The sequence below is a fragment of the Maylandia zebra genome, linkage group LG2 (assembly GCF_041146795.1).
Source record: "Maylandia zebra isolate NMK-2024a linkage group LG2, Mzebra_GT3a, whole genome shotgun sequence".
Classification (NCBI taxonomy): Eukaryota; Metazoa; Chordata; class Actinopteri; order Cichliformes; family Cichlidae; genus Maylandia; species Maylandia zebra.
In genome coordinates, this window is record NC_135168.1 from 16,329,319 (window position 1) to 16,352,354 (window position 23,036).

General features: G+C 40.0%; 1 protein-coding gene across 1 annotated transcript in view; it reads left to right on the top strand.

Annotated features, from left to right (window-relative positions):
• Window positions 1-5,925: 5,925 nt before the first annotated feature.
• rxfp1 (relaxin family peptide receptor 1) overlaps window positions 5,926-23,036 on the top strand; it is a 92,377-nt gene continuing 75,266 nt past the window's right edge. Inside the window, exons 1-2 of the mRNA XM_004553638.3 lie at window positions 5,926-6,227; window positions 12,112-12,249. Coding sequence (XP_004553695.2) covers window positions 6,185-6,227; window positions 12,112-12,249 — 181 coding nt within the window. The 5' untranslated portion in view covers window positions 5,926-6,184. The remainder of the gene's footprint in view (window positions 6,228-12,111; window positions 12,250-23,036) is intronic.

The window sequence follows — 23,036 nt, forward strand, 5'->3', positions numbered from 1 at the left end:
AAAATGCTTTCATTTAAAGTTCAATACTTTAGTTGATTTGTTTTGTTTTGGGGATTTTTAATAGCTTCTTCTCCCAAGTTCTACCAAACAAATTAATAAGTATATTCAGACAACCTTGCTATCTTGTGATGACAGTTTTAGTGTGAGTAATATTCATGACAAGAATTAACAACAGAATTGGAAAGAAGAGACAACGCTAATACCAACAAGCGCCGCAAAGTGCAGGTCACATAAGGCCAACCTCTAACACAAAACAAAGCTGCTGCTCGCTCAGCTCTTAAAATTATTTTAAATCTCACATTTTTTATGTGTCACTGGATTTCTTTCATACTTCAGTGTTTATCCAGGAAAAAGAATAACATGGCATCTATCATTTATTAGCTATACTGACACCACACAGCTTTATCTAATCAGCCCGCTGGGTTTTGAAAATGATCTCTTCCTTCTCATTGAAATTAGTAATTCAATTTTCAGCCTGATGAACACTTCTTTGTTCTGTAGAAGATAACAACTTCAGTAATTTCTTTCATAGCAAGAATGACAATTTCAGTGTGCCAGAAATCTTCTTGGTGAAAAAAGGCATTCAAGTTTCACAGATAAAGTTTTAAGGTCATTTTTGTGATACAGTACTTGTGCTCTATAATAACTATTTATCTTTTAATAGGCATTAGGGTCCAAACTCATTTTATACATATTATGGAATCATATTAATATTTTCCATATATTTATATATATTTAACATATATTTATATATATTAATTAACTTTTACAATAAAGGAAAGTCACACTGTAGAGCGTTTTAAAGAACTGAGGTTTCAGTTTTTAATGCACTATCAAACGAACAGCATTCTGATTTAAAATGTCATGGTGATTTTCAGATATCTATCCAACCTTTACCTCTTTAAAATTGACACAGTGTCTATTTTTTATAAACATTCCACCAAATCAATACATGATAGCACAGGTCCACAACCTGTTCTAATGCTTTTTCTTTATACCTGTAATTAAAATCAAGCGCATTACATCAGCTATGAACATGCTAGAATTCAGGTTTGATAATAGAATAGAAACTTCCCTGGGTTGCTAAAACACTGCTCTTCAAGTCTAAAATTAATTCTAATTAAGTTAACACTAAGTGGGAAATAGTGACTTCCCATCTGTGAGAAAGTATACATGCCTCCCTTAATCCCCCTAAATCTAAATATGTAAAATCAGGGCTTATCATGCACCCACAAAAAGCAACTAAGGGGAAATTTGCATACTAGCAAAGCATAAAAATAAATATGCAATTTCCTTTTCAAAGAACAGCGAAAAGATATGAAGATGAGTTCCTTGAGGAAGCCGTCAGTGGTGTAATGTAAGTAATTCATTGACTGCCAAAATATTACATAATGCTGCAGCTTGCCAAGCACCCACAGCGCTTGTTTGTATCTGATCTTACAGTCTGAGGCTTGTTAGAAACCACAACACGGTTAAAAACAAAGATATTTAATGCTGTCAATGCTAAGTGTTGTGGTATTTTCTTTAACCTCCTAAGACCCAAACTCTTCCACGACATGCATTTTTAATTTCTCTTTGATTTCTGGGCATATTGGGGCCCGATGAATGTATAAAACCAAGAATTACCAGATTTTTTTTACCTTATTTTTGTTTTTAAGAACAATAAGAGCCACATATGAGGATATTCGTTTAAAGTTTTGATAGAACAGCAGCAGTATAATGTCCTCGTAAGTGGATATCAGGCCCATGTAGAGCAAAATTGAGTATTTTGGTCTAAATAACCCAAAATGGGATGTCCACATATGTGGACGACAGGTCCTAGGAGGTTAACAACCTCAATTTTAAAAAAAAACCTTTAAAAGAATTCACCTTCCTGTTTTTAGAAGTACAGTAATGCTCAGCAATTCCAGTACACCATAGCAAATATTGTTTATTCTTTATTTTTCCTGTTTGATGAAGACTTCTTACTGAGGTCAGGGCTGGTTAGAGTTGGTAGGTGGCTTCTTCTGTCTTTTTTTCCCCCAAACAGCAGCAATGATTGCTTAATCGTGAATGGTGCTGCCTTTCTTTTTAATTATGTTTCTGAGTAGAGATGTAACAATCAATGTCAGCCTTTGGATCAATTAAAGTAACTATAATAGGTTTATTTAACAACTTAGGGACAGCAACAATGCTTCTAACAAACACAGTGCAACAATATCACCTATTTTGAGTCATGTTTCTGGTTGTGTGAAGTATACCATTGCGGTCATGCACTCATCATGGACTTGAATGTCATGATAATTTGGGGCTTTTAAAGATGTATTTGAACTTTCTTTTTGCCAGTGTGTAATGACTGTGCTGCGTAGCTCTTTAATGATTTAAACAAATAAATGAAGTGCACAAGTTTGATTTTGAAAGTTTCTCTAATCCACACAGTTCAAATGTATATATGTAGGCTCAGGTTTATATATAAATACCCACTGATATTTGGTTAAATTAACAAGTTACACCTTGACCACAGGTAGGTCAACAAGCTTTGGATATGATTCTGGCTGTATATTTGACTAGTCCTTCTGGTAGAATTGGTAGATTTATTTATATTGGTTGGTTTCCTGGCATGGACCCAGATTTTAAGCGCTGTCCACAAATTTTCAATAGGGTTGAGGTCAGGACTTTGGCTAGAAGGCCATTCTAGAAGCACAAGGTTAACCTTGTCTTGTCCATTCAGATAAAGCAGTTTTGATAATTGTCTTGTTGCAACACCCAAATATGTCCACATTTCAACTACCTAGCTGTTGATTTCAGGTGAAGTTGAAAAACTTGGAGGTATTCCTTCTTCATTATTCTATCCACTTTGTGTAAATCAGTGACAGCACCACTGGCACCAAAGCAGCCCCAGACCATGATGCTACCACCACATACTTGACAGTGTGTGCAGTGTTCTTAGGTTAGAAAAACTCAACCAAGCATACACCTTATTATTGTGGCCAAGTAGCTCAATTGTCTCTTCTGACCATAAAATCTTTCTCAAATTTTTTTTATTGGCTTGTTCATGTGGAAAACTACAAATTTCAGTCAAGCTTGAAAGTGTCAGTTTTGAAGCCTGTTTCAGTCCTGTCTTCATCTACTCACCCCCAAACAGCCGCGCCAGCTGTCCACTCCTCCCTGAGCCTGGTTCTGCTAGAGCTTTCTTCCTGTTTAAAGGGAGTTTTTCCTTCTCACTGCTGCCAGACTGCATAAGGGGTGATATAATTTGGGGGGGTCTCTGTTTTCTTTGTTTTATTAAAGGGTCTTTGTAGGGTCTCTTACAATATAGAGACCCTACACTGAAGGCTGGACAGTCCTGCCTTGAGGCAACTATTGTTGTGATTCGGCACTATATGAGCTGTTAGGGTTAGGGCCTTGGAGACCCATCCACCGACCCATCCAAGGTGTACTCTGAGTGGCAGGAGAATAATATGAGTATAGCGCCACCATGGCTGGAGATTGAGCAACACTAGAAGAGCATATGGGAGAAGGACACAACTCAAAGGTAATGCTCAGTGGCTTCATAGTTGATCTATGAACAGACCACAGCAACCTTACTGAACAGGACCCAGTAACCATCACAGCAGTAGACATCCAACAAAGTGTCTCCAGTATGAAGAATTGTCACCAGGCCCTGACATGGCTCACACCTACTGGCTAAATGCATTTGGCGAGCATCTGGCAGCACAGATGAACCAGCTGCTATTTGATGAGGGACACCCGGAATGGCTAACTGAAGGCTGGACTGTCCTGATCCCCAAGGATCCCCAGAAGTGACAGCTCCCATACAAAGGAGGCTCCAAACAACCATGTGCTCACCTCAGACAGCAGAAACCCAAGAAAGAGGAGGAAAAGGAGCAACCATCATGGAAAGACAGGCCACGGTATGTACCACCAGCAGACAAAGGAAGTGGCTGACATCCAGAAGTCCTTCCAGTGAATGGACAAAAGAAAAATAGATAGCACAGAGTCAGCACAGGAACAAGCTCTGAGCAGACGATCCATCGAGGCTCGGATCTATCACACCAGGCAAGACCCCAGGTGCAGGCTGTGTACAGATGTCCCTGGGGCAATCCAGCACATAACAGCAGGGTGCAAGATGCTAGCAGGCCTAACATCTAGCACGCCTTAACCAAGTGGCCAGCATACAGAAAAATCTGTGCCGAATATGGCCTGGAGGTCCAGAGGTCAAAATAGGAGATGGGGTGGTGGAGAATGGCTGAACTAAGATCCTGGGGGAGCTCCAGATACAGATGGACAAATTAGTGGTGGATAACCAACTGCACAAAGTGGTGGCAGAAGAACAGAAGAAGATGGCTGTAGTGATAGGTGTAGCGATACCAAATGACAGCAACAACAGGAAGAAGAAACACGAGAAGCTTGTGAAGTTCCAAGGGCTCAGAGAAGAGCTCGAGAAGATGTGGAGGATGAAGGTAACAGTGGTCCCAGTGGTAATCGGAGCACTAGATGCAGTGACTCCCAAGCTAGGCGAGTGACTCCAGTGGATCTCAGGAACAACATTGGAGATCTCCGTCTAGAAGAGCGGAGTCCTAGGAACAGCTAACATAATGTACCAGAACCTCAAGTTGACAGGCCTCTGGTAGAGGACGCGAGTTTTGAAGGACCCCACAGGGGCGACTGCCCACAGGGGCAACTTCAACTCTGTGATATTCAGCAAAAGGAAAAAGAAATTCTTTTTTTTAAAAATCTATATTAGCTTGTATTTTGACCCTGTTTGCATGAAAGAAAATGCAAAATAAATTAAAACCGGTGCACCCAACCCTTGTTCCAATCCGTTTTTTTAAGCCACTGAAGATGTACACTGTGCAATCATTCCGAAGAACAAAGAAACCAGTAAAAAAGCAGTTACTGGTACATGGAATAATTATTAGAAAAGTCAGTAAAAAGTAAGCCCAAAATTACCATTACAGTCATGCCCATGATGACTTCTGACTACAAGTAAGTCCAGGATTTCTTTTAGCTCAGGCTTTGGTCTCACAAAATGCATAAAACTAAGACTCTTTAACAGCTGATCCGTTACATTCACGAGTGTCTGTTTGCCATCAGGCACCAGGCAAGCAGCATACAGTTGGTTCATTGGGGAGTTTATTAGATGAAAATAGCAGCTGTGTCTTGAAATAACACTAAAGTGAGAATGAATCGGAACAGCAAGTCACTACCTTTTAAAGCAAAAGAGTGAAGCATGCGGTGAAAGACAAAATGCAGCCTGCAGTGATAATATTCACAGGTTCTTATTCATTCATACATAATTTATATTGACTTGTTAAAACACACAGACATTAATATGTAAATCTACCCTACATATAATATCTTGTACATCTTTTACACTGGCTTTAACAAGCACTACTAAAAGTATACTTCAACTTACAAGCAAGCTGATGAGTTGTTGTTATTGTGTGACGAACGGCGTTAAAGCTAATAATTAAATCTGATATTTCAGATATTTGTTTTGTCTCTAATTGCCGGTTAGAGACAAAACAAATTCTAATTCTTTCTCCTGGTCCAAACATACCAACTTTTTTTTTTTTATTTCTATAATACAGGAAAATGTTTGGTGTGTGTGTGTGGGGGGGTGATTCGGGGAAAATCGTGTGCGCTATCCCACACTCAGACGTTTTTTTCAGTGATCTCACATACACTCCTCTGATCCTACTAACACATGAATTGTCATTGAGGCTTTTGTAGACTCTGCAGGGTGCTGTGCTGCACAATTAAAGTTTAGCGCTCAGTACAAACACCTACTGATTACAAATTTGATCAGCGAAACCGATTATTGCTTTTGGACTTTAGCTGTTCCTCCTATTCAGAGACCCAGACTGCACCCCCACCCCCTTTTCTCCTGCGAGCGCCCTCTGCGCGCTGCACCTGTACTGCTGCGGCTTGTGCGTCAGAAGATGGCAACTGATTCTTTAGACCCCTCTGCTAGTGGAGATGGCTGCAGACCTAGTCGACTTTGCGAAGTGGCAACGGGTTCTTCTCTAGCTGCATCTGCACCGCACGCGTTTGACAGTACCTCGGTCCACGCGTTTATTACGTAACAGGAACGCAAGGGCAAACTTTTGGTGACATTTTTACGCACAGATTCCCAGTTTGTTTCAACCGCGCGATATTCAGCAAAAGAAAAAAGGAAAAAAAAAAAACCCAAAGCGCCACGATGCAAGTTTATATAGCTGTGGCATTCGCTTACGGAGTGTGGGGTAAGTTTAACAACTTCTTTCATCACGAAAATATGGTCTGGCTGTAGATAAGTTATCTTTTTTCAAGTGTTCCAAAATCTATTGTTTTTCACACCAATTTTAAAGGGAACATATTTTCTAATAATGTCTTTTAAGAAGTAGCCGCCGGGTAAATCCAAGTAAATATCTTTCACATAAGCACGGACAACAAAAAGGGTAGAGAGGGAGAGAGAATAGTGATTTCCAGGGTTTCTATCGAATGCATGACAGAAGATGTAGCAGGATAATTCTGTTGCTTTCACGATAGCTTGAATTGGTCGTATTTAAAATCGTTTTCGGTGCAATGGCTATTCCACCCACTAATAACCACCTCCAATATTATACAATTTAAGCTTATCTAAATGTGGACGTAATTGTAATCAATAAACATGCCCAGTTAATGTCTTCAGTCCCATTTCATGTTATTATGCATGTGGGTCTGAGGATTTTTGTTTTGCATGATTATTACATTTATTGGACTGCAGAGAATTTGCCATTTGTTCGATTTTTTTTTTTGGAATTATCTTCGCTTTTCTTAATCTAAAGCATTCATAATCTAATAAAACAGCAGTGCATCCACTACTGTATCGGTAACTCTCTGCTACTTGTGTGGCATCCTGTATTAAGGTTTAGAGCAGTGGGAAACCTAAAGGGAACACCGAGTTAAGTCTGCCAGTTGTTGTCGCTGAGTGTAGTCCAAGCGGAGCCACTGCAAAATGAAGGCACCGGCCAAGAAAATGTTTGGGATATTAATATCTCCCTGATATTTTAAACCTATTTAGTGCATTATTTGGACTGATCACACACCACTCCATGTTCAGCTGTAGGTTTGAGACAGACGTGTTGTTTGAGAAGAAGCTTTTAAGACTGTCATACAGCTTATAAACTAATGACAGCAGGGCAGTGATAACCTGTCCCAGGATTTTCTTTGGGATAATTTTCATTCCTTTCCCCCCATGACTGCTGTCTTTGGTTCCCTTTGTCTCTCTTAAGGTTTCTTTGCAATGACTTCTTGTTTGATTTTGATAACTTTCTGCGTTTTCTGTTGATTTTTGCCTCATTTGTGATCCTCTGTCCACACTCATTAATTTCACCTGCGTTCAATTAGCTCTCTGTGTATTTAGCCCTGTGCATCCTTTGTCAGTTGCAGACTTGTCTGTTTCCCTTCCGCCCCAGTGGTTCTGTCTCTGTGTGACTCCCCAAGGCTTTGTTTTCCTTTTTGATCCTTCCAAGTTATTAGTTAGACTTCATTTTGAGTATGGTGCTCACTCTACAGTGCCTTTTGGTGTGTAGAATTGATTACATTAATTAATGCCAGCTTTGTCTCCATCCTGTTTTCTTGTGTCTGCATTTGAATCACCTCTGAACTTTACGCTAAAACTAGTCATGGAAGAAATGAGCTGCATTTTCTTTGATTAGATTCTAGATACAACCATGCACTGGAAGACAAAATGTCTATACTGTGTGCTGTATTGTGAAAAATGGATCTGTCGCATCAGAAAACAGCCCATTAAGAGCATAGTTCGTATGTTGTCACAGTCAAACTGCTGATTGGCTTTATCCCAGAATCTCACAGAGCATTGCCACAAAGCTCTTTGGAACCATAATTCACAATCAGTCAGTAGAAACTGTTGGACCACATCTGTGGCAAATCATCTTCTCTGAGTTTTTGTCAGTGTGCTTACCTCTTTCCTTATCAGCTTTTGTGGGGCTGCAGCATGTTGAAACAATCCCAGAGACAGTCAATATAGTATAAGAGCTGTCTGAGTAGTTGCAGATCAATTTTAGAGCATATTTAATGAATTTTCTCACATTTCTTTCACTTGAGTCCATGTTTGAACTTGTTATTAAATGCACTATTATTTCATATGACATATATACAACATATAAGTAAACATATAAGACATCCATTTGCATAAATGTTGAATATTTGCAGCTGGTCTTTGATGCCAGCTGAAAAGTCAGGGATAGTTAGTTAGGAAAGTAGTGAAACTTCCCATTAAATTTTGGGGAATATGCATATGCATATTAAAGAGTTATTTCCTCCATTTTTTCTTCATTATGCTGTAACCCTAACAGCAATTATCCGCCTGAAGGGTTTATGCTCAAAGTGTAAATATCACACTTTTTTTTAGATGAGCAGCTTATCTGTAATACAAATTGCACACTCATCTAAGTGAATGTACTTGTGTCAGTCTAAATATTGAGGAACAGCATATTGTAGCTGAACGGTTACGTGCAAATATTACAAATAAACAATGTTAGACAAACAACTGATGAAACGAGCTGATATAAGAGTGTACAATTAATAATAGAATAATTTTCACTGTTATTTGTGATATGCTTTATTATTCTTATACTGTGTAGTACAGTCACTGAAATGTCCAGTCCTGAAGAGTGATTAATGGGATCATTGATTAGTTCATGTTAACTAAGAATATAAGTAAGTGAATGTAGAGAAACCTTATATGTGTCCTAGGAAAGTAAGCAACTGATTCTCAAATCAAGTTATAATTAAAGTAAAACAACAAAAAACCAAATAACTGTCATATTTATTGGTATTTATAATGGCTCTAGACCTTTATAAAGAATTAACCATGTGAAAAGTTTTTATCTAGCTAAATATTACAGTTTGCTAATTACTTGGTACTTTTTTTTTAATTTTCAGCTTACTGAGGAAGTAAACTGAAAATGTAAAGTTCTGAAATGGCTTGTTGTGGCTGTTATTTGTGGATGTCACTTTTAACCAGACAAGTTATCACCAAGGAATTCATATATCATCGGCAGCCAAGTACGTTCAGAATATTTAATTCTCTGTTCAGTTATTATGAACATCGGGCACTGGCAGAGGCACAACGATCACGTCCAGACACTATCAGCTGAAGTTTCTTTTTCTTGCGTGTTGCACACAAAACAAGGCAAGGACATGTTTTCGCTACAGTAAATAGTCTGGTTAAGGGGTGTCAACAGAGCTTGCAATAGGGGTTTGGCAGAGACAAGACCATTTAATATCCAGCAATGTGAGCTGAACATTTGGCTTCACGTATACAATTCCATTGGCTAATAGCTAGAAACATTTAGGGATAAAGTGTGAAAAGTTTAGTCAGTAAATAATCTTAAATGGTAATGCAACAGAAGCATTCCTCCATGTGATTTCTAAAGGAATATTCCCTGCAAGTTATCAGAAAACTTATGTTGTGCTATATATTTTGATTGTATTTTATTTTCTATTTAAAAAAAATCTAATCTAATATATATTATTACAGTGTGTGATACTGTCATACTTTATAGCTCTCCACTGTTAAAGAGAGATTGTGTGCTATGTTTGAATAAAGTAGAAGTCATTAGACATTAGGGGATTAGGGGTTATGTGTTCAGATGCTGGTTTTCAAAGGAGAATTTAATCGTTTACTTTGCAGCCTTTATGCTGCAAGGCTAGCAAGTCTTCCTGTCTGTCTATAGCGAGTCTTTTAGAGTTAACCAGAAATGAATGTGTTTGATCACCCTAGTTTAACCTGATGCAGATGCTTATGTGACATATTCTGCCGTCGCAGAGGAAATAAATTCATGATGAGCAAGGAGAAAATCAGCTGTCACAGATGATGAGCTCAAATTAAATGAAAATATAAACCCTTCCCTGCACAAGTGTCTCAGAAGGCTTCTAGAAACCTAGGTTAAAAGACTAAAAGTGATAACTACAAAACTGTTTATTCAATTCTGGAACAGTGGATTCAATTGAATCCAATGAATTAAATAAACTGCCTTTGCTACTCTGGTTTACAAGTTCAGCAGCAACTAAATATCTGATATAATTGCCTTTTACTTGAGCTTAAAAATAAAACATGCTGATACATTTTTGATGAGTGGCTCATGCTCATTGTCAAATTTGTGTAAATGCACTTCTTTTGAAAAGTTCATTTAAAATTACAGCCACTCATATTTCCTACACCACCTATTTAAGACTGTTGGCAGTTAGGTTAAGTGACAGCACCAGCATCTACAGGCAAAAGCTAACGTCTAAGAATTGCTTTAATTTTCATTCTTTGAGGAGGGAAAAAGCAAGAAGCCAAACATCGGAGATTTGGGTTATTCTTATTTATGTATTAGACTTTAAACACTGCCAGCATGCCATCTTATTGTGCTGCAGTGAGTAACTACTGATGTGTGAGATCTATGTTAGTATTCCCAAACTGATTTAAATTACAGATTGAACTGTAATTGAACTGAACTACAGATTAAACCCCCCTGGGTTTTGAAAGCTAAATTTTAATATATTGTTCATAATCCATCACTAACATGGTGATTTAGGAAGAATCAAGAAAAGACTGATAGTGTTAGAGAGTAATATGATGATTTTAACTGTTTTAAATATTAAGGGCATATGTTTATTTTATGATTGCAGGTGCTGCTAACCCTGCCTGGTATTAGCGCACTGGTGTTGTATTAGTTCCTTTCAGGAAAAACAAAAAGGAGGCAGAAATGTTGGGCACACCAGGTGTTATCAAAATAAAAAAGAGATTAAAATGATTTCCCAGCATTTTCAGCATAATGAAACTGTCCAGCTTGATGTATAAAATTCAGTGACTTTTACTCGACAGAATCTAATTTCATGCCATCAGGTTTCAAGATGTGAAGCTGATATGGTTTTGTTTTTTTCACAGAAAATAAAGTGTGAGGGGACTTTATTGTAAACATAATCAGAAATACGAGCATGTGCAGCATGCCATGAGTGAAACCTTTTGATTAGTTTCCACCTTCAGCTGTTCAACTTGTTTGATACCTCAAAGGTGCAATGTTTCAAGTCAGGAGCAGGTCTTTTAGGCCTGACAACATGAGGCATTGTTTATTATCCCAAAATATTATTTAAAGAACACACACAAACACATTATATAAATAAAGCACCTGCATTTACTTTACTTTAACAGTTTGCGCTAAGGGCAAGAGAAAGGATTGAAGAAAAGGAGTAGATTGTGATTATAATTGGGTGTCAGTCCAGGAATGCCAGTATAGGTTTAATCAGTGTTGGGAAGGTTACTTTTAAAATGTATTCCATTACAGAATACACATAACGGGTATGGCAGTCCATTCTCCCTGCAGCACGGACTACACTGCCTATGATGCTACATTCTTTAGAGCTATACCGGTAGCATTCTGCCTATTAGCTTAGCACAACAACAACAAAAAGGCGCTCTCTCACCCAGGAAACACGCAGAGAGAGAGAGAGTGTCACCCTGTAACCATGGCAACCATAACGCTGCCGCCTGGAACAACAGAAGATAGCTGTCAAACAAACCCAAACAGTCCTGACCCACCACAATATGAAACAGGGAAATACCGCCGTGTAATCCGTTTATTTCAACAAAGTAACTGTATTCTAAATACCACCTTTTTAAACGGTAACTGTAACGGAATACAGTTACTCATATTTTGTATTTTAAATACGTAACAGCGGTACATGTATTCCGTTACTCCCCAACACTGGGTTTAATGTATAACCTAAAGTTGGGCCCACATACTGTTTTTTGAACCAAAGGCAGACTCAGTATGTAATTTTAATAGTTAGAGTGCGAATGAAAGAATAGAGAAGACGTCCTTGTTTCATAAAGCCCATTTTACATTTGATGCAGGCACCAGGTAATATATTTTGTTCTGTCTCTGAAGTACATCAGTTATTTAAGATTGCTTAATGAAGTACAGCAGCTCGTTATGGATTGCAGAAAGAACAGCAGCCTGGATGTTCAGGAGCTCACAAAAATATCAAGATGAGGTTGATAGATGTTACATTTTACTGACACATTTGACAGGAATAAAATAGAGTATCAGAAACTTTCTATTCAATCATATTGCTTTTCTGCTTTGTTTACAGCACTCAATATGACAGAGGAGAGGAGGACTTGCCCACTAGGATATTTCCCCTGTGGGAACCTGACCTTTTGTCTCCCTCAGCTCATGCACTGCAACGGTATCGATGACTGTGGAAATCAAGCAGATGAGGAGAACTGTGGTGAGTCATTGTTTCTACTTGAACACTTGTTAATAAACTCATATGCCCTGATGCATACATCTTCAAAATACCAGCTCCAGAAAGCCCTTAGGTAATGGCTGACACATACACAGTGTTTGAGATTTTCCTGGTTTATTGGTTCATGTGATAAATTACTGGTGTAGATGCTATAAACACACACACTCATACATACAAACACCCTTGCTTTTGAGTAATAACCACTGCTACTGTATTAGAGAACCTTGCTGATGCAAGCTGTGATTTGTAAATGTACAAACTTAGCTTTCCTTGTCACCTGCTGGTGGCATGGGCAGTGGTATTAATATGCATGCTGGCTGCTGTTTTTTAAAATATGTTAATTTACATCTATGATGTACCTTCGAGTCCTGCACTGGTAAAACTCAGTACTGAACTCAACCCGACCTGGACCCAGAAGCAAAGGTTCAGAGCTGGCTCGTGGCATAAGGACTATAAATACAGCTGATGGGTGTCAGGATACAGTAGGAATGAAGAATTTTGCTCAGAAATAATCATTATTCATAACACTAAATCATTTGCATTTTATGCACAGCTGTCATAGTAGCTCTTAAGCATTATATAATATTAAGTTTGAACTATAAAGTAGTTCGACAAATTAAATTACGATGATAACTAACCAAACTCCTCCAATGTATATATTTTTAAGTGTGTTTCTCATTTGCCTCACCCATTGATTTCCTCCTCTGTCCATTTTTTCTTTATTAACCTTGAAATTATATATACACAGGTAGCTCCATGCCCTCCTGGGTTTTAATTGCACCTTAGAACACACATGCATCAACACTACAATGAGCGGGTGGAGGGAGGTTTGGAGTCTTCTCTCACCCCCGTTCTCTGCGGCCTGCTGGAGCGGGGCGGCTAGGAGGAGTTGGCCGTCCGACTGCGGTCTGGAGTGTGGGGCCTCCCTACTGCTGCGGAGTCGGGGCGGTCTGCCTCTCCCCACCGCAGAGAAAAGGGTAACACCACCTGGGTCTGGGTGCAGTTCCCCCTCCAGGGGCAAGGGTACCTAGACCCGGTTCGTAGAGTACGCTTGGGGAGTGTGATCGTGTGTACAGCGTCTCTTTATGTCTGTCTCTGTCACGGGTCTGGGTCCGTTGGACCCAGTATGTGGAGTTTCATGTTTTTGTTATTCCATGTTTGAGGTTATTATGTTTTGGTTTGCATCAGGGATTGTTTTCTTGTTCTCTTGTTGTGTTTATGATGGTTATGATGTTTATTATTTGAGGTTCATGTTTAAGGATTTGTTCTCGGTTGTATCTCACGTTTAGTTTAGTTCAGGTTCCATGTGTCAATCTGTCTGTCTCTCAGTGTCAGGTCTGCGTCTTGGTGTGGTGTTCTCATTTCCTGTTCTATTGTGAAGGTCTGGGTCTCATGTAAGTGTGTTCGGTTTTACCTTTGTCTCGTCTTGTTGATTATTCCCAGCTGTGTCCACCACCTGTGTGTAATTCCCCTGTGATTCTCTGTGTATTTAAGTCATGTCTTCCGTCATTGTAGTTGCTGGTCCGTCTGTGTTTCCACCCTGCTTCATCTGTGTGTTTCCCTGCAGTCAACCATCATCTGTTTCCGCCCGCTCTCATTCATGTCCAGGTTCGTGTTCTGTAGTTAGTTTGTTCCCAGTTTAGTTTAGTCATTGCTCCGTTCGCCGTTTGTCCATTTCCTTTTTGTGTTTAATAAACCACCCTCACACCCATACAAGTGCCTGCGTTTGGATCCTCCTTTATTTTCCACACGGCTCATCTCACTCGCCGTGACAGTCTCCACGTTGGTTGAGTGTGGAGTAAGTGCATATGAGAGCATGAGGGTGGGAATGGATGTTTGTGTCTGTGTGTGCCTGTATGTCTGTGTCTATATGTCAGGTTGGGTATCAGACGCCACCTCTCTGGGGACATCTCAGGCCCTCCAAGGTTTGGAGGCCTATCTCCACCCACCACCACTTCCCCTGCCAGTGGCGGACTCCCTCAGGTGTCGGTGCGTTGGTGGTTCCTTGTGTCTGGGGGTGGGCGTCCGGGTACACACCGGCTCACTCCTTGGCAGCCGCTTATCGGGGCCTGGAGCCTGGGGCTCGTTCGGGCCACTTCGGAGGTGGGGTGCCCCCGGCCTCTCGGGCTGGGGCTCGGTCACTCAGGCACAGCTGGCTGCCGGCGGAGCTCACGGGCGCGTCACTGCAACTCCCCCTGGCTTCTGCTCCGCGGCTGCTGAGTGAGCCCTCATCTGGGACTCTCCTCAGCTCTTACTGGGACAGTGGCGCGGCTGCCCCTCTGTTGGTCTTCCTTGGTTTCTTGTGTTCTGGGGGCCTCTGGATGTCTGGAGTTTTGATCTCCTCCATACCTGCTTCATACCCTGGAGGACGGGGCTGTGGCCCCCCCACACCCTCTAGCAGATCGTTACATGGAGAAACCTTTGGAATGCAAGCATGCTGATCCACACAGGTATGCACACAGGTGTACACATGGGTATTCACAGACGCGGACTACAGCTTTCTTGGCTGCTGCCTCAAAGCACATTGTGCGCTGTCTATCTTGCGTGCTGCACAATATCGTTTATTACTTAGTATCTACTGATATCTACTGCTAGCTAGTTTATTGTGATGGTGCCGTGTTTTTTTTTTTTTTTTTTTTATTATGTTGCACTTTGTTGTTTGCTTTCTCTTCTGTTTTTTTTCTCCATACAGGTGATCCAGGTGTTTTTTGTTTTTTTTTTCTTTCTTCCCCCCCTTCTCACCGTCTCTTCTCCCCTTTGGTTTTCTTTCTCTCCCTCTCTTTCTTTCATTCTTTCTCCCTGTCCTATCCCCCAGTCATGTCTGTCCCGTTTGTAGCAACTGTAAATAAAATAAATTCATAATTATAATAAAGGTCAATCAAATGGACCAATATGGCAAGGCCATGATGATCCACTTGGTAAAATAAATCCGCTTGGCATCTTTCTTGGCCTTAAGACAACAATTCTGATGGCTAAAGATCCAAACGGGACACACACAAAAAAAAAAAAGAAATTATATATACACTAAATACCAAGACACAAGTCGGGTTATTAAATTTGCTTTAAAAATATGTGCTTATCTATTTATATCCTACACTGGAATTACATTACTCAAAGTGATTTTGCATCATAACTAACATTTATTGATAACAGAGTGAAAAGGTCCAAAGCACCATAAAGCATAGAAATGCAAACCTTTTAATGTTGGAACTTTCTCACGTGTGCTGATCTGCAGCTCAGAATGCTAGAGTAGGCTTATGTATGACTGATTTCAAGAATTAATCTTGAGGAGACAATCATCAATCATGACTCCTGTGGTGAAACAGGTGCAGCTTATAAACCAACTGTCACATTATAATGAATGACATTTTTTTTTCTTCATGACTTCCGTCCATTCCCCAAGCTTCGTTTCGTGATCCTGCAGGAAGAATTATGATGTGATGTCAGTTTTGTTTTCAGCAGGTGCTGGTGTGTAGAAGTTAAAACTATTTCACAGTATGCAATCACAGATTAGTACATTGCTAGATAACACAGTGGTACACTGTAGAAAGAATAGTCAGTTGGTTTGTTTTGTAATCCAGCACCTAACTGTTAAACATATAGTGTCCATAAGTATTTGGACATTGGCACAATTTATAAAAACTGTACAAATGAATCTACAGGGAGTGCAGAATTATTAGGCAAATGAGTATTTTGTCCACATCATCCTCTTCATGCATGTCGTTTTACTCCAAGCTGTATAGGATCGAAAGCCTACTACCAATTAAGCATATTAGGTGATGTGCATCTCTGTAATGAGAAGGGGTGTGGTCTAATGACATCAACACCCTATATCAGGTGTGCATAATTATTAGGCAACGTCCTTTCCTTTGGCAAAATGGGTCAAAAGAAGGACTTGACAGGCACAGAAAAGTCAAAAATAGTGAGATATCTTGCAGAGGGATGCAGCAGTCTCAAAATTGCAAAGCTTCTGAAGCGTGATCATGGAACAATCAAGCGTTTCATTCAAAATAGTCAACAGGGTCGCAAGAAGCGTGTGGAAAAACCAAGGCGCCAAATAACTGCCCATGAACTGAGAAAAGTCAAGCGTGCAGCTGCCAAGATGCCACTTGCCACCAGTTTGGCCATATTTCAGAGCTGCAACATCACTGGAGTGCCCAAAAGCACAAGGTGTGCAATACTCAGAGACATGGCCAAGGTAAGAAAGGCTGAAAGACGACCACCACTGAACAAGACACACAAGCTGAAACGTCAAGACTGGGCCAAGAAATATCTCAAGACTGATTTTTCTAAGGTTTTATGGACTGATGAAATGAGAGTGAGTCTTGATGGGCCAGATGGATGGGCCCGTGGCTGGATTGGTAAAGGGCAGAGAGCTCCAGTCCGACTGAGACACCAGCAAGGTGGAGGTGGAGTACTGGTTTGGGCTGGTATCATCAAAGATGAGCTTGTGGAGCCTTTTCGGGTTGAGGATGGAGTCAAGCTCAACTCCCAGTCCTACTGCCAGTTTCTGGAAGACACATTCTTCAAGCAGTGGTACAGGAAGAAGTCTGCATCCTTCAAGAAAAACATGATTTTCATGCAGGACAATGCTCCATCACACGCGTCCAAGTACTCCACAGCGTGGCTGGCAAGAAAGGGTATAAAAGAAGAAAAACTAATGACATGGCCTCCATGTCATGGAGGAGGAGGGGGGAACAACTAAGCTGTAGTGCCTCTTCACCTCACTGTACAATACCTTGTGCAATACTTTTTGTAAATAGTCAACAGTGCAATAGACTCAATACTTGAAATGTGCAATTCACTTGTATTTTTATTTTTTATTCCTATTTATCCCCTTTGTATATTTTATTTATATTTGTCTCTGTATTTATGTGTGTGTGTGTGTGTGTGTGTGTGTGTGTGTGTGTATATATGTGTGTATATATATATATATATATATATATATATATATATATATATAACAATTCTGTAACTGTAACGTCGGTCGTTGCTGTGCTTTTTTTTGGAAGTCGAATTTCCCAGAGGAACCCACCCGAGGGATTAATAAAGTTCTATCTTATCTTATCTTATCCTTGTTCACCTGATCTGAACCCCATTGAGAACCTGTGGTCCATAATCAAATGTGAGATTTACAAGGAGGGAAAACAGTACACCTCTCTGAACAGTGTCTGGGAGGCTGTGGTTGCTGCTGCACGCAATGTTGATGGTGAACAGATCAAAACACTGACAGAATCCATGGATGGCAGGCTTTTGAGTGTCCTTGCAAAGAAAGGTGGTTATATCGGTCACTGATTTGTTTTTGCTTTGTTTTTGAATGTCAGAAATGTATATTTGTGAATGTGGAGATGTTATATTGGTTTCACTGGTAAAAATAAATAATTGAAATGGGTATTTTTTTTTTTATTAAGTTGCCTAATAATTATGCACAGTAATAGTCACCTGCACACACAGATATCCCCCTAAAATAGCTAAAACTAAAAACAAACTAAAAACTACTTCCAAAAACATTCAGCTTTGATATTAATGAGTTTTTTGGGTTCATTGAGAACATGGTTGTTGTTCAATAATAAAATTATTCCTCAAAAATACAACTTGCCTAATAATTCTGCACTCCCTGTAAATCATAAGCAAGATGTGATTGAAGTGTAGACTTTCAACTTTAATCCAAGAAGTTTAAAAAAAGTTGTAACTTTTTAGGATACTTTAATACATAATACATCAAATGCTGTGTTTGCTCCCTTGAGAAGCTCTGCTAGGCCTTTACTGCAGCCACCTTCAGCTGCTGCTTCATTGTGGGACTCTGTGGCATCAGTATTATCTTTAATAAAGCATGCTCTGTTGGGCTGAGATCAGGTGACTGACTTGGCCATTGAAGAATATCCAACATTTTTGCCTTGAGAAACTCTGGGGTTGCGCTTCCAGTTTCTTTGAGTTGTTATCTATCTGCACAGTGATGGATTCTATCTGCACTTTAGAATCCATCCGGCTATTTCTATCAGCAGTCACATCTTCAATAAACACTAGTGACACATTTCCATTAGCAGCCATACGTGCCCCCGCCATAACATTGCCTCCATGTTTAACAGATCATGTAGTATATTTGGGATCAAGAGCTATTATTTTCATTCTAAATTCTTTGATCTTCTTAACTATGGTACAAGTTAATTTTTCTTTCACTTCCCCCCAATTTTATTTTTTAAATTTCAAACTGTGCACTTCTGGAGAAGTCTTTTGGTGTTGCTGAGCTGGCCAGTGCATTACTTTTTGTTCGTTTGTTTGTTTGTTTTTGTTTTTTCAGATATACCTGATGTTTGGCCATTGCTAAAGTTTTTGCTATCTGGTTTTTTGGGTTGTTTTTTTTATTTTATTTTGGTTTTTCAGCCAAATGATTCCTCCCTCACTTACAGTGACACCTCTTTGGACCTCATATTGACAATTCAAATTCTAGTAAACAGCTGTTAAATATAAATAATCAACACTATATCTTTTTTCTGCTTCATTTGACATGGAATACCAAACAAACAATCCTCTCCTGGCAATGAATTATTAATAATAAGTTATTCAGTTACTTTTGAGCCTCTGAAAACAGGAGACTGTGAAAATGGCAATTAATGCAATCTTGGTTTTAAAAAAGTCTTTAAAGATGGAAATCCAACACGTTGATCCACTTCTATCCAGGCAAATTTTTCGAATATATTTATTTGTACACTGTCAGTCAAATGTTTGGACACAACTTCTCATTTAATGTTTTTTCTTTATTTTTTTACTACTTTCTACATTGTATATACATGCTGAAGACATAAAATATATGAAGCTAGATATATGTGTGTGTATATATATATATATGAATTATTAAATTATTAAAAACTCTAAATATGTTTTCATATTTTAGTTTCCTTAAAGTAGTCACACTTTGCTTTGTTGACAGCGCTGCAAACCCTTGGCTTTCTCTCAATGAGCTTCATGATGTAGTCACCTAAAATAGTTTTCACTTCACAGGTGTGCCTTGTCAGGGTTCATTTGTTAAAATTCTTGCCTTCTTAATGGGGTTGGGATTATAAGTTGTGTTGTGCAGGGGCTTGTACACAGCTGACAGCCTTATTTGACACCTGTTAGAATTCATATTATGGCAAGAACCAATCAGCTAAGTAAAGAGAAACGACAGTCCATCATTACTTTAAGAACTGAAAGTCAGTCAGTTCTTGCTAAAACTTTGAATGTGTCCCAAAGTGCAGTCGCAAAAGCCTTCAAGCACTAGGATGAAAGTGAGGAGCGCCCCAGGAAAGGAAGACCAGGCGTCACCTCTGCCGCTGAGGATAAATTCATCCGAGTCACCAGCCCCTGAAATCGCAAGTTAACTGCACCTCACCTAACCCCTAATCCTGCTAAGAAACCACTACTAATGAGAAGCAGCAAGCAGAAGAGATTTGTTTGGGCCAAGAAACACAAGGAATGGATATTAGACCAGTTGAAATCTATGCTTTGATTAGTCCAAATTTGATATCTTGGGTTCCACCTGTTGTGTCTTTGTGCAACACACAAAAGGTGAACAGATGGTCTCTACATGCATGGTTCCCACCATGAAGCATGGAGGAGCAGGTATGATGGTATGGGGGTGCTTTGCTGGTGACACTGTTAGGGTATTTATTCATAATTGAAGGCACACTGAATCAGCGTGGCTACCACAGAACCCTGCAGCGACATGCCATTCCATCCGGTTTGCGTTTAGTTCAACCATCATTTATTTTTCAACAGGACAATGACCCCAAACACACCTCCGAGCTGTGTAAGACGGAGAGTCATGAAGTGCAGCGCCAGATGGTGTGACCTCCACAGTCAGCTCACCAGAACCCAGCCGAGATGGTTTGGGATAAGATGGACCACAGAGTGAAGACAAAAGCCCCAAAGATCTCTGAGAAACTCTTTCAAGACTGATGGAAAACCATTTTACGTGATGACTTCATGAATGCCATGAATGGATGCTAAGAGTGTGCAAAGCTGCAATCAAAGCAAAGGGCGACGGTTTTGTAGAATCTAAAATATAAAACATATACTCACTATGGAAATATGGAATATACTCAAGAATAACAAATAGTTTTGATGCCTTCAATGAGAATCTACAATGTAAATAGTCAAAAATTATGAAAAAACATTAAAAGGTCTCTCCTAACTTTACAGACTGCTCTATTAGTGGGTGTTCTGCCTTGCTGTCCATATTTTTGCTAGTCTGCAATGTTGGTCCTGATGGGACGTAAGCACAGATGTCACCAGATGGTCAACAGCTGCTTCTGACTCTTTTATTTCATCATCTGAAAGGCTGCCTCAAATTCATTGATCATTCAGTTCCATTTTTACTCTGATTCATGAAGTAACTAAAAAAAAAAAAAACTGTGATTTTCCATTTCACTGATACAACTGCACAATCAAAGGAAAACAGGCCTGGAAATGCCTCACTGTGCTGACTGTCTGATTAAAACATGTCCAAGGGAAAGTACACTCAACAAAAATATAAACGCAACACCTTTGCTACTGCTCCCATTCCCCATGGGATGGACGTAGAGACCTAAAATTCAGTCCAGATACACAATATAACCATCCCTCCCAAACAGTGGTCACAAATCAGTCCAAATGTGTGGTAGTGGGCACATCTGCCATATTGAGATAATCCATCCCACCTCACAAGTGTGCCACATCAGGATGCTGATCTGACATCATGAGTAATGCACAGGTGTACCTCAGACTGCCCACAACAAAAGGCCACCCTGGAATGTGCAGTTTTGTCTCACAGCAAAATGCCACAGATGCCACAAGCAATGAGGGAGCGTGCAATTGGCATGCTGACAGCAGGAATGTCAACCAGATCTGTCGCCCGTGCATTGAATGTTCATTTCTCAACCATAAGCCGTCTCCACAGGCGTTTCAGAGAATATGGCAGCACATCCAACCGGCCTCACAACCGCAGACCTCGTGTAACCACACCAGCCCAGGACCTCCACATCCAGCAGGTTCACCTCCAAGATCGTCTGAGACCAGCCACCCAGACAGCTGCTGGAACAATTGGTTTGCACAACCAAACAATTTCTGCACAAACTGTCAGAAACCGTCTCAGGGACGCTCAACTGCATGCCCGTCGTCCTCATCGGGGTCTTGACCTGACTCCAGCTCGTCGCCGTAACAGACTTGTGTGGGCAAATGCTCACATTTGATGGCGTCTGGCACGTTGGAGAGGTGTGCGCTTCATGGATGAATCATGGTTCACATTGTTCAGGGCAGATGGCAGCTGAGAATGTCCCAGACAGCGTGTACCAGTTCTCACGAATATCCAACAACCTCGCACAGCCATTGAAGTGGAGTGGACCAACATTCCACAGGCCACAATTGACAATCTGATAGACTCCATGCGACGATGTGTTGCACTGCATGAGGCAAATGGTGGTCACACCAGATACTGACCGGTTCTGGGTCCCCAGACCCCCAATAGCGCAAAAAACTGCACATTCCAGGGTGGCCTTTTGTTGTGGGCAGTCTGAGGTACACCTGTGCACTACTCATGATGTCAGATCAGCATCCTGATGTGGCACACCTGTGAGGTGGGATGGATTATCTCAATATGGCAGATGTGCCCACTACCACACATTTGGACTGATTTGTGACCACTGTTTGGGAGGGATGGTTATATTGTGTATCTGGACTGAATTTTAGGTCTCTACGTCCATCCCATGGGGAATGGGAGCAGTAACAAAGGTGTTGCGTTTATATTTTTGTTGAGTGTAACTGGCTTTGACACTGCCAATTGGGAAAGATTGTCCTTTTGTTTTGTCCACAGATGTAAAAACATAATGAGTGAATCCTAACTCTCTAAAACTGCACACTCACTACCACTAACTTCTTAAGGGAATATAGGTCTTGGAGATGATTGTAAAGGCGGCTGAGAAAACCTTTGCGGATAAAACCTGGTGGTGCCCAGGTATAAGGATAACAGGATTATCATTGCATTTGCTATGCAAAACCAAAACAAATACAAGCACCTTAACCAGTAATAAGGAGGAAACTTTATACTACATAGAAGCTAAACAAGGGCAAAAAACCACCAACACTCACATTTCCTGACATTTATCAATGCCTGTTTGTGGTGAGTACCAACATATCAAACTAATTAAAAATTATAAATCACTTCAAGCTTGCTTTCTGGCATGTTGGACTCTCGGCCACTGAGCTGTGGCTCTGTGATATATGGAGACAAAGATGTTTGTATAGTTTTTTGGGGTGTTTTACCTATTATTTAATGTTTTACTGGAACAATTTTTATGCTTTTTAATGATGTATTTCAGTTTTATATATTTTATTTCACATTATATCATATCACTGCATACAAACAGTACTATGATGTTTTACTTTGGTATTTAGTAATATAACATATATCATTGCCATCTATCCATCCGTTCGCTTCCGCTTATCCTTTTCAAGCTGTATTTTCAACAAAAGCATAAAGATTTTCTTTGATTTATTCACTCCAAGTTAAGTTAGTAACCCAGCAAGTTAACTGATTTATGTCAATGCTTTGAAAACTCAAACATAGAGTGCCCAAATAATAAATAAATTGAAGGAAGACATGGATACGCCTCCCCAGACCATCACTGACCCATTGCCAGACCGGTCATGCCGAATGATCTTAAAGGCACCATAGTTCTCTGTCTGTCATGTGTTGGTGGTGGACCTGCTAATTCTGGTGTTCTATGGTAAATGCCTCCACTGTGCCGGGCTGT